At 37.9% G+C, this 12901-nt stretch overlaps 1 protein-coding gene across 8 annotated transcripts in view; it reads left to right on the top strand.

The window, feature by feature from the left end:
• Nucleotides 1-12901, top strand: part of WWOX (WW domain containing oxidoreductase) — a 485118-nt gene that overhangs the window by 17140 nt on the left and 455077 nt on the right. For all 8 annotated transcript variants that reach the window (XM_068203073.1, XM_068203074.1, XM_068203075.1 and 5 more), the window contains exon 5: nt 6347-6453. In XM_068203073.1, coding sequence (XP_068059174.1) covers nt 6347-6453 — 107 coding nt within the window. The remainder of the gene's footprint in view (nt 1-6346; nt 6454-12901) is intronic.

The following is a 12901-nucleotide window of genomic DNA, read 5'->3' on the forward strand; positions in this document are numbered from 1 at the left end:
TAAAGACTATGAGTCACACTAAAGTAAGTTCTGCTTATTTTGAGATGAAGTGCTATTTCAGGTTTCTTTTAAAATGTGTGTAACTCTGACTTGGTAATAATACATTTAAGTACACTTTTAGGTGGAAAGGTTGTTTCTGTTTAGAAAATGTGAAGTTGTGTGTTGAGTTGCTTTATATTCAGAGGCCTGTCTTCCTTCATGATACGTTATCTGTTACAACAGAAAAAAATCGTATGCAAACAGAAAAATAAATTCTTTTAAATAAATTCTCTGTAAACATTAAATGATAAAGCCAAACGCTAAATTTTGATCTTTTTTTTTAAATACAGTGATTGATTTGTGTTAGGAAAACTGGCTGCCTTGCTTTGCAAGAAGCCGCACTATCATATTTGAAGACAATCAAAAGAAAACATGAATTTATTCTATGCTTGAAGAAACACTGAGAATATGAAGTTCAAACAGAACTATCCCTAGTTCCAGATGTGATGCTAAGATTTGAACTGTTGTGTTAATTTCTGCAAAGTTTTTTAGTAAAATGCCATAGGCCACTGGACTTACACAATACACTTAAAAATATTCAGTAAAATTTTGTTTGGCATTTGGTAGGAGCATGATCCTGTAATAGATAAAGAAATGCAAGATGAAGATGAAACATGACTGCTGAGAGGGTTTTTTTTTTTTGCCACCTTTTAAACGAGTGTATTTTATCTAAACATAGCTTTGGGATTGGTTGAAATGGAAGATGCAACTGAAATCTGAACTGTCTTTCCCTGTGATTTTTGGTCACTGATGTACATCTAAAACAAGGAGTAGGTATGAAAGATAGAACTGGGATTTGACAGAAAATACAGAAAATTCACTTCTTATCTCTGATTCTCCTTCTCTTCCTTCAGTTTAATCCCTGGCCACTGTTCCTCTATTCAGGCATCTTACAGGACCTGTTTGCATTTAGATGACTTGGGAAGTGAAAAAGAATCTTGATTGGGATGATCTCTGCAGTTTAGTACAACATCTCAGTTTGGGTTGTCTACCCTTATGTTTCCATTAGGCTGTTTTAAGGCAATCTAGCTCAGCTGAAAACCACAGTTCCTCTGAGTGGTCTCTCTCTGTATTTCAGGGGCAGACATTTAGTGGTTGGTGGGAATAGCTTTGACACAACCGAAGCAAGGTCTTATCTCGGGACACGAGAGGTAGCTTGGCTCTGGATTTAACGTGCTGCATTCCCACTCCAGGGCTCATTCCAGCTTGGAGCTCTTGGCTGTTATTCCATGTCTGTATTGGGAAGAAGCTCCTCTACGCTGTGAAGGATCAGCAACGCGGGTTTGGATCTGCTCTGGGGCCTTGGGGTGGCTGAGGTACTGATCAGGGTTGGGTGAAACAGCTGAAAGGACTCAAGTCCCAGCTTCCTTAATGTCTGGTGCGAGGACATTGTTGAGTTGGGTTGGTGGATGTCTTTGGGCAGTGAGCTGGAGCAGATACCAGGTCTGGTTGCAGCATATTTGTGATGTAATGTGCCTGACATGGTCCCTGTGCTGGATTCTTGCTTGCTTGCAGCACCATCAGTCACAGATTCAGCTTTCTTACCCTCAAATGATGCATTTTAAATTTTTTACAGCAGCAACATGCAACAGATATTTATAATCCCATTAATTTAAGGGTGTTTTAAAATGTTTGTTTAGTGTCGTGCTCCCTTTAGAGGAAACAAAATATTTTGGGGTTTTGTCAGTGACAGCAGCAGTGCACTTACTGTTAAGAATAACTTGGCCTTACCCCGGGTAGTGTATTGCAAAAAAGTGTAAGGAGTGCATAGTTTTGGGTTGGTTAGATGGAAAACAGGACCAGTGCATTACTCATCCTGTTTCGTTTGTGTTGGCTTTTTCTGTACTTCATGACTCCAAGAAAAACACGTTTGTCCAATTTACACACAAAGGGAGAGGCAGGATCTGTCTTTCATATAAAATCACACTTTGCTATGAAAAATATTGGTATGTGTCATTGCCATGTGCCTGTAAACACATGGAAACAAAGGCAGCATTAGTATTCCATGGGAATTGCTCATTTTAATTTGAGTCTCTTAAAACATCTTAGTGCTTTAGTTGCTTGAAAACTTGCATTTGGAGCAAGTTGAATAATGTGTCTTAAGATTTTATCCTGAATATCTGTACTGAAGCAGAGTGATGAGGCCAAGCAATCCTGATGTGGAATGTGTGGTGCTTTTTTGGCTCTGAAAGGTGTGAGTTTGTCAATGATGTGATGTTTTGCATGTGCCTGTGCAAGCTCTGTTGGATGTTGCACTCTGGATCCACCAGCACAGGCAGCAGCGATCCTGGTTGCAGAAGATTCTTCTCTAAATCACACCTCAGTGTTGGAGTATTTCAGCCTGAAAAAAATTCTTTATCACTTTTTCTGTAGCACATTTGAATCATCTTTACTCCTGTTCTGAGGAAGTGCTGAATAAGATGAAGTGATTCACTGGTGTTTAGGTCTTCCAAATTTGAAGAAATCGAAGTGATTTCTAGGACACGAGTATCTTTTTTGTTTATATGTAGTTCTTTTGAGTCCCCAAAAACAGTCTATTTGCTGAGATGCAGCAGCTGGAATGAGAGTCTGTTTTGAGTTTTAAGGACTGTTTGTTGCAAGCAAACCCTGTAGGCTTTTACCCTGAGAACTGAGCTGTTCAAAGAAGGATGACATCATTGTGTTTCAAATGTGCTGTAAAGGACAGCTCCAAGGTATCCTGGAGTATTTGGGCAAAGGTAGAGAAGCTGAAGAAAACCTGCTATTGTCTAAAATGTTTTTGAATTTTTCTTGTGTATTCAAACCTCTTGATATTTGAAATAAAGGAATGTTTTAAAACATGTAAAGGCCTGGTGCAAATTCCTTATAAAATGTCCCCCGGTGATTGATGGACTGTATGCTCTCTGTTTAAACAAGAACTCACTGAAATACTTTTCCACTCAGTGAATCCTTTTCTCTGTTTTATAGAGGAGGTTGTACCATTGGACAGAGTCCTGTTCTCCTCTGGTGTGTGTTGACACAGTGTAGCTGGCATTAATTGAGCGATGCTAACTGCTTCTTAATCGACACCATTAGCTGAAAATCTGCACCAAAATTCAGTGGCAGCAGCTGACTGCAGATAGCCAGAAATGTGAGAGTATTGAACAATCATGGTAGAAGATGAAGAATGTAATTGAGGGCTAATTTCTGAGTCTTTATGAACGAAAGCTGTAAGAAAGGGCTGAAGGGTTTTAAATGTCTCAAGCAAATCCCATGTGCTTGTAGCTCTCTTGTTAGTTCTGCTCCCAGTCCTTTAGGTTAGCTGGTGATGTAGAACTGTGCCATAATGTTTATCCCCATGTATGTCTTATTCTTAAAGAGGATTTTCACTTCTGAGTGTCGGATTAGAGATCGTTCAGCCGCAGCACCAGCCGCAAGAGTAGTTGATCTCAGCACAAACTTGAGATTTCCAGGGCAATTGCTGGAAATTAGTTTTATAAAACATTTGCTCAAAATAGTTTATTTAAATACTCCATACAATGCAGTGATTACTTTTCCAAAGTGGATGTTAGTTAAGTATGTTATTCTCCTGTCACATCTGGCGGAAGAGTCTCTTTTATTCCTTGTAATTAGTTGACCTTGATGCCCAAGTCTGTAATTCTGTGCTGTTTTTCTCGTGTAGTTTTCCCTACTTTTAAAACCCCCACAACTAGTATATAACTTCTTGGCAGTGGGCTGTGCTGTCTCTTTTACCTGGGTTAAATAGCTCTGCAATAGCATAATGCTGTGGTACAGGGAAGATTCACCTCTGGAGAACATCACTTATTTCTTGGAAAAGAAACTATTGTCATTGCTGTTAGTGTCCCCTCAGTGTGAAAGGGCTGTGTCCCTAAGTGGTGGCACTCTCAGATTAAGTGAAGTATTAAGAAAATCTTTACTTTTGAAGTCCACAGAGGTACTTTTGTGGGTAGAATTAAGGTTGCTCTGGTTCCTTAATTGTGCATGTCCCTTACATAGTTAGTTAGGCTTCTCTTTCTATGTAACCCTGCTGTGATATTTTTCAAGGTTTTACTGTTTAGGTGTTTATGATCTTTGGGGTTTAACTTTGGTGTATGAAACCACATTCGATGTGGATTGTGATTCAATGGTAGTTTTTATAGAGAGGTACAATTTTATTTATAGAGTTTAAATAGTTTTGTACTCCACTCAATCCATGTGTTAGGCTGAGGTTTTAAAATTTACTGTATATTGAAAATATAGCTGCATTTTGCTGAAGAATAAATGCTGTTGACAGACTTAGTTTAACACCGCGAATCTGACAGGAAATGTTTTCCAGCCTGCTAGAAGCTTTTCCCTGTCTAAGGGAAAAGGGAAGCTTTACCTGTCTAAGCTTTTTGATACTGGGTGGGAAAGAAGCATTAATTTTTGCCAAAGAACCAGAGAGCTAAAGCTGTAAAAAGACTTGGATACTGAGGTGCTTCCAAATTCCTCCTTCAGATGTTCCAGTTAGAAGTTGCATGTGTATCTAACTGTCCTAAATAAAGTGCAGGAGTGTTTGTGAATTAGTTTAAAATATGTGTGATGAGGATACATGTCAGCACTTCACCTGTAGCAGCATTCAAATGGAGGTTTTTTTAGCACATGATTTCATGTGAAAATCAGAACATGTCTGCCTAAGGGTGAAGAATCACTCTTTGAAGCTCAGAGAAGAGCAAGGACATCCTAAAGAGAAGTGCTTAACACTGCTCTCCACATTTGCAGGGAAGAGTCAAAATGGCATAAAATGAACTAAACTCACAGCATGTAACTTACTTAGTTTATAATGAGTATGAAGTTATTAACTATAGGGGAGAATGGCATGGAATTTATTATTTTGCACAGTTGATTATTTTGCACAGTGTGACATGGGGTAGAGTTAGCAGAACATCATCATGCTTTGCTAATTAATCTGGCCACCAGCTCTCAATCTTTGTTTAACAATAGCAAAGCTATTCCCAGGCATTCCAAGTAGTTTTTAATAATACAGTCAGCTAGTCAAAATAAGTATTCTTGTGCAAAACAAGAAGCATTAACAGCTAACTGATGGTACATCGTACATTAGTTACATGAAAAATTCTAGTTAAATATGCTTAAAGTGGAATTAGGAAAAAGGGAAATCTTTGCATATGCTGTAGCTGAGTTCATGTGCATGCAATGAATTATCCAGGTAATTAAAGTTGCTTGGTGCAGTGAATGGCTTTAAAGGAGGTACAGGAAAATTGCTTGGACTTAAATACCGTAAGTAAGTAATTGCAGAAAATTGTATAAATTTGTCTTGGTGTCTCTTGTTTCTATAATGTAAGTTATGTTTTGTGCTGTAACTGGATTTTGTTGCTCCAGGGTGTTTTGGAAGTGAGACAGCCCATCTTCACAGGCTTTTTGGTAAACAGTTTTTAACAGGAAATCATGAACGTGCTTTAAATGTCATAAAGCTAAAACAAATGCCTCTTCTCTTTGAATTCTTCACATATTCAAATTGATGGGCATTTCAGTTTGATTCTTCCTTTCATAGTTTAGGCTTTTCTAGTTGAACTCATTAAGCTGTGCTATGCCATGCCTCTTTGAGCTAGAAGGCAATTCCTGTCATTGGCACAGTTCTCCATGGAGATGGACACCCAGTGATACCATTAACTGCATCACAAATATGTAGTAGCTCAGTTCTGGTAGAAACCCAGGTTCTGGCTCAATTCTCTGCACTTCATGGGCATTCTGCTCTCCCCAAAAGTCCTCAGCTCCTGTTGTAAATTCTCACAGATTTCTTCCCATTTAATGAAGTTTACTTTGGACCAACTTCTGTGCAGCTTTTCATTAGTGACTTGAACAGTGGAACAACGTTTTGTTCCCCCTGCCACAGGTGGTCCTCAGATTGATGACTCCGAGGCCAACTGTGCATCTAAAGAGCCCTGAGCTCAGTGTTGGATGCTCTGTCACTTCAGTGTGAAGTTGCCAGGCACAGTGGCTGTGCAGTCTCTCTGTGTGGCACATTGTTCACAGTCAAACAAGGAAGGAGCACATCCAATCCTGCCCTTCTAACAGCTGAGGACCCTGGTAGGCAGAGAAATGGAGTCTGTTTTTTGAAGATGCCAAACCTGTTTTGCACAAAATACATACAGTTATTGTCCAGAAGACCTGATCAAATTGAGGTGTCTGTGTTTCTTCATGTGTCCTCTTAAAGCTGAGTCCAGGTGACTGTCAGATCACCAGACAGCAGGTAGCCTAACTTAAATGTGTGGCTCGTGTTTTCAGGTAATTTTATAGCTCTGTGTTGCTCCTGGGATGTGTTTGTGACTCGGACCATGTTTTATCCTAGGTTTTGAAACTGCCAAGTCCCTAGCCCTGCATGGGGCGTGCGTTATCCTGGCCTGCAGGAGCCCGGCGCGAGGCGAGGCGGCCGTGCAGCGCATCCTGGGGGAATGGGTGAGTGCACACAGTGCCCAGCACGGGGCTGGGCTCTGCAGGGTGTGACATCCCCTGTGCACTGCCAGCACTCACACACAGCCCTGCCATGCCACAATCTGAGCAAGAAGCAATTTGTCTTATTTGGTAACACCCTGCTCAGTTGCTGGTGCATGGGTGATGGAGGTTTTTCATTCCTTAGGAGTGTGTTGGACTGCAAGGCTTGATGTGATCCATGCTGTTTATGGATGCTTTGTAAGGGGAAAAAAAGGGTTTGGAAGAACCACTGAGGCTTGATTTATAGAAAAGGACATTCCAGAATGTGTACTTTGTACTTGTACTTTTGTACTTTGTACTTTTCAAACACAAGAATGGTTCTCCTTTTCTGAGTTCATCAGGCTCTGCATCCCTGCTGCCAGGCTGTCACAGTGGTTTTTTCCAGCTTCTTCCCACTTCCTTTCATTTTTCTCCCATAAACACCAGCTTTTCAGTCCCATCTATTGCCTTGCTGCTCTTTGATTCCTTTCCCTGATCCCCATTTGAAAAAATTATCTTCTAAAGCCTTTATTAAAATATATTCAGCTGTCCTAATTTATTCCTCCCACAATCATTTATTTGCTAGCAGGGATTGCAGGCTACTTTTGTTTGAGCTTGCTGGGACTGCTGACTTCCATGAGAGAATGTGGTGACATCCCTACACTTAGATGAATGAAAGACCAATGGATCAGATTCTTGGATTTTAATTTCTTTCCAGCTAAAATTAGTGATAAGTGTTTTGCATTTATTTCCTGAGCTCTCAAAGTATTTCAGCGGCTCCCAGATGACATGGGAGAGCACTCAGTAGTATTAATATTTACACATAAGTAGTCTAAATATAATTATAATATTTATTAATGCAAAACAAATGGTGCTTATTTACGTGTATTTCCAGATAAGTGATGCTTTCAATATTGCTAATTTTTGTAACCACAAGTTTCATGAAGAATCAGTCTTTGGATTTAGGCCTTTTTCTCTTGCCCAGATCACATGAATGATTTACAGTAAAGGGTTTTTTGGGAAAAATGCCTTCCTTGCTGCTTTCATCCCATGAAAGCTGTTTTTTAAAATTTATTTTAATTTTTTTTTTATTTCAATAGCATAGAATTTCTAGGGAATTCCAACAGATGCCAGCATAGTGTCTATTCTCTTTCAATAGAACAGGATTTGGTGATACTCTGAATTTGATAGTCCCAGTCCAGCTCAATATGGCTGTTTTTATGGGTTTTATCTAACTAAAATTAGGTAGTGGTATAAATCTTTTATTTGAAAATATCCCATTACCCTCTTAATCCTAACCATATCACTGACCACTTTGAAATGGGAGTTCAGAATACTTGTCTTAAATACCTGTATTATCTCACCAAAAGTTAATGAGTTGTTAATTGAATGAAGAACATTGAAGGTCAAATTACTTCAGGAACACTACATTTATTTACTAACAGTTTTCAAATTCTAATTGTTCAGAAAAAGAACAATTCCAGCTATCTGTAAACTGGTAGCTGGAAAACCTTCAATGCATCTTTGTAATGGCTTTGTTGTTGTTTATTGAGAGGGACTAATTAACTTTGATTATTGCACTAATATTATGGCACTTTGACAGTCCCTCAGATTTATGACTCTGGGAAAATAAACAAATGAAATGCAGGTGCTGGAGCAGAAAGAATAAGTTATTACTGAACTTTAATTACTTGGAGTGTGTAACCAGGAGAGAATTAGTTGATGAATTACAAGATGCTTAAAATTTACATCAAATTGTAAGCAGTCTTGAGGAAAACAAACACAAAAACCAGCCCCAAAATCAGTTACTGAAAACAGAGAGACAAAGATTAATTTGACTGATTTGCTTCTAATATTAAAATATGGATGTAAAATATTAATTTTTAGCTTATAGGTGTAACTACAGGAAGTTGGTAATTGAAAATCCTTTCCTAAAAATGAAAGAGTTTAAAAAAATACCAACAACCTCTGCATCTGATTGGGATGAATTCTCAGTATGTAGCTGCAACTGTTCTCCTAGAAAGGGCTTCAAAACATGCACAGAATTTTGTCTCCTCTGTTCCTAGGGAAAGCAAAATTATTGAAAGGAAGTCGATTTGCTTTTCAATTTGGAATAAATTTAAAGAAAAATACAGCTGGATAGGTTGCAGCCTTACCAAGCCTCGTGTTCATGGTACTCAGGTAGTATTTTCAGTAGCAATAGTGCTACCTACTTGTTTCATGTTTTCTTGTAAATATTTGAGATTAAGTCTCTGAGCTGCACTATTAAATACAATGTTCCTCCAGTAATTTGAGGGGTAGAAATTTGATAAATATGTTCCTACTCTTCAGCTGAATTCCCAAACCTCTTTTCATTTGCATGAAGTATGCTCTTATAACAAAAAAGCCCCCAACTGTTGCCAAATGGAATTCTACTGTCCTAAGTGTGGAATTTTACTATAAAGTGTTGTAATATAATTGGTATTTCTATAAAATCATGTATATTACCAAAAGCAGTGTGTACCCTATGCTGACTTTTCATGATCCTTTGGTACTCAAGGTTTAGATGTTGGACACAGAATGTTTCTTTTTCCATTCTTTGTAGATACAAAAGAGTTCCACACACTTTGTAAGAAGAGAAAATAGTTAAAAGTGTGTAACAGAGCAGCTTATTATTTCAAATTTTGATACAATTATCTAATTGATGGCCTGTATTAACTAGAGCCTGAAATATATATTGAAAAAAAATGTAATTTTTAAAACCCCAACCAGCACCTCTGCCAAGCCACAACAAAACAAAGCAAACTCACGTCAAACCTAGTGTAATGCAGCATTTAAAAATAAAGTACAGTGTACATAAAATAACAGTACTGAGGAAAAGCACCCAGCTGGGTCCCTTGGTGAGTCTGTTTGTGACATCCCTGTCTGGAATGCCACGGACTGAGTGTCTGCAGAAACACAGCTCTGCTCTGGGCCTGTTGTACTTTGAAATCAGTTGCTAGGCAAAAAATGCAGTTTCAGTTTGCTTGTAGTGAAAGCTGAAAATCAAGTTCATAAAGACAAAATGGGACAGCTAAATGGCTTGGGAAAATCCAGTTGTTAAGATTTAGAGTAAAAAGCAGGAATAATGGGAGAAAATAAGATTTTTTTCAGATTAGCTGCCATTATGTTTAAAAAGCAAATGAAAACTGATCTTAACTGGCTGTTGTAGACAAATCTAGAGAACTTTGTTTGTAGCAATTTATGCCTGAAGAATTGCTTTATAGGGAGTTTGAGCCATTTGAGTAGGGATTACCCACATAAACTTGCTAATTACTTTGGTTAACTGACATTTCTTTGCAACCTGCAGTATTCCAGTTATTTTCTTTCTAAACTACAGCAGAATTTTGCTAATATTGCAAATAAAGGGTAATTGTATTGTGTAAAGCATTGTGACAAGTTTTAATGGGATTGGTCTGGCTGGTCTATTAAATATAATTTTTATGGAGGGATATGGTTGATTATATTGGTGCAATCTAATGTTTATACACATGCATATATATATAGACAGAAAAAGGAAGAGAAAGTATGTAAAGGCAGCAGATAAAAAGAGAGATCAGTATAGCTTTACATTTGATATCTCGAAAATGAGTGTTCATGCACGATGACGTTCAATATCAATTTAAAACTGTTTGATAATTTCTTGCTCGGAAAAGAGGAAATTAGAATTCTAGAGTTATGATTCATTTTAATCAGAAAGAAATTGTCAAATATAAATCTCTCCTTGAGTAGTGAAAAGGCCTGAAAGCAGCCAAGAAAAATATCAATACTTTGCAAAGGAGGAACGATTGTTCCAATTCGTAGCTTAATTGACTTTGAGGCTTAATGAAAAACACTACAGTGCTGTTTGTACACACAGTTGCTCTGACAAACATGGAAATCTATGCTCCAGGAAGAGAGACTAGGTAATTTATTTTACATTATTATTGATATAATTTTCTAATTGAGTATGAGCAGAATGTTTGGATAAGACTGCATGGCTCCAGATGTTAGTGGTATTCTCAAGAAAATACTTAAGAACATGAATGAATAAAATATTTCATAAATCACAGCTTTTCTTGCCAATAACCTCTCATTTATTTATTCCTGTCAAATAGTCTTTGAAGTACATACTAAAGATAAATTGTAAGTTTAATATTTCCTAAAAAGTATAATGTTTCTTTGGTAATTATTTCTCCATGTTAAACCTACAGCTACATTAAAGATTAGATTAAACTGTAGAAAGAACATTTGACTTTGCTTTTTAAGTAGAGACTCACAAGGTAGAGATGTGACAAGAGAAGAGAGCAAAGCTGTGAAGAAAACCAACCAAACGAACGTGACTCCTTGCTGTATTCCTTTCCCCTGAAGTATTCTTCACCGAAGGAGTGATTTATATTCTTGCTGATTAAGAAACTGAATGAAATTAAAGCCTGATAAGTGAGTCTTTGTATTCCAGGTGTGATCCTGTAAAGTGCAGAAAGACAAGAAGCAAACCGGGCACATTTACCAGACCATGGGCAACGGTTTTCATGTGGTCACTGTGTGTGTTTCCCCCTCGAGGAAGGGACTCTGTTTTCCCATAAAGTGTTTTGTCTCCACTGCTGTCCTTGGTTTAGAATTTTCTGTAAACCTCCTCGTGGTTAGTGACAGGTTTTCATTTATGGGAAAAGCTGGAGACTGCCTAGGAGATGGCTTTGGAGATGCAGTAAATACTGACTGAAACCACAGTCTGTTAGTACAGAATCAAAGGATTCCAAAGTGGTGCTAAATAAAAGCTCTTAAAAATAATCCTCAAAATAGGAAATATTTCAGAATATCCTACAAGTAAAGCCCATGAATCTCTGTGAGAATATTACTTCCAATATTCTGTTATTATTTTGTAATAAAGAATTGTTTTGTTTCAAAGCAGGATATCCTAAACTATGTGTTGCTGCTTACATGCCATCATGGTGTAATATACACTTAGAAAGGCCTGCAATAGATGGACATAATTCATTTTCCAGTGCTTGAGCCGTGCCCATGCTGAAGAATCAAGTTAAAGGTAGTTATCCAAACCTTGCTGTGGGGAAAAGGCCTTGCAGGAAGGGGCAATATCTTGTAGTAAATGAACTGGTAATGCAATAAAAAAAAGTCTGCAGCTATGGACACTCCAACTAAAGAATTATTGCCTCTGCTGAGTATAAGTCCTTTTTTAATTCTTCAGGATGTGATCCAGAATTTTCTGAAATGAAGGGATCTTTTAATTAACTAATTGCAGTGCAATCAGACTGTATGGAGAATTGACAGTATAAACATTACCCAGTCCTGTTGCTAGCAACAACTCATTGGGACCAATATGAATGTATGACCAGATTTTGGCCATAATGTTTAAGAATTCAGTAAGTTTCTGTGAGTAATCTGCTCAGCTGAGAAACCTTAAGAGAGTGATGTGAGCTGCAAAGCTATTTTCCAAATACAGATGCTTAAAAATCCCCCCACATGAAGTTAAAAACATGGAACAGTATAATCAACATTTACATGGATGGATTGTTGGATCTTTTTCTCTTTGTACACCATAAACATATGGCATGAATTTGATTTCATTACAGATGCTGAGAAAAGGGAAAGGCAAATATTTATATTACATTCATGTTTTACAGTAAAAACACTGTTCAGATTGTTTATACAGTTCCACTGTTACAGTTTTTATGGTTAGTAATGAAACTGCTGTAAAACAGAGTCTGAATTATATAGCAGATGTGTTAAGCCCCTAACTTTCAGGGCTGGGCATCCTCCTGAATACTGATAGCAGTTACTTGCAGAGTTCATGTACTGGCTACAGCTGAGCTGATTCACACTTACATTTTCATCTGCACTTAGCTCTGCACTGGTGTTGTATGGATACATACAACTGAGAGAGTTTTATTATTTATTATTTATTATGATGAAGCAACCAGCTCGAGAAGGCAGCGTGCCCAGCACCGCACAGGGTGCACTGCCCGCTGCTGCGCTGCTGCAGGAGCTGGGTTTGTTTCCATGTTTCCACTGGGGACATGCTGCCTTTTATAGCTTTCAATCCCCAAACCTGAGGCAACCCTTAGACCTTGACCCTTGCCCAAATCCAGGAGCAAACCCTAAATCCATTTGCACCCCAAACCAGCCAGGTGTGTATGAGTTCATAGCACTGTACACAGCTGAGAGAAACTGAGCATTCCCATAGCTGTGAGGTTGCAGGGTTTTTAACACAGCAAGACAATTTGCCATGGTTTCCTCCAGTAAAGAAAAAAGTTGTCTTTTGAGTTGACTTAATTACTTCTACTCTCACAATTCTCTTCACATTCCAATATCTGTTACACGTGTATTAAAAAAAAAATTCTAAAATGCAATTTTAAAAGAAGTCACAGTATTTTACTATCCCTTAATTTTTTCCTCCAGTCAGCAGAATTTTATACAT

The sequence above is a fragment of the Anomalospiza imberbis genome, chromosome 12 (genome assembly GCF_031753505.1).
Source record: "Anomalospiza imberbis isolate Cuckoo-Finch-1a 21T00152 chromosome 12, ASM3175350v1, whole genome shotgun sequence".
NCBI classification, from domain to species: Eukaryota; Metazoa; Chordata; class Aves; order Passeriformes; family Viduidae; genus Anomalospiza; species Anomalospiza imberbis.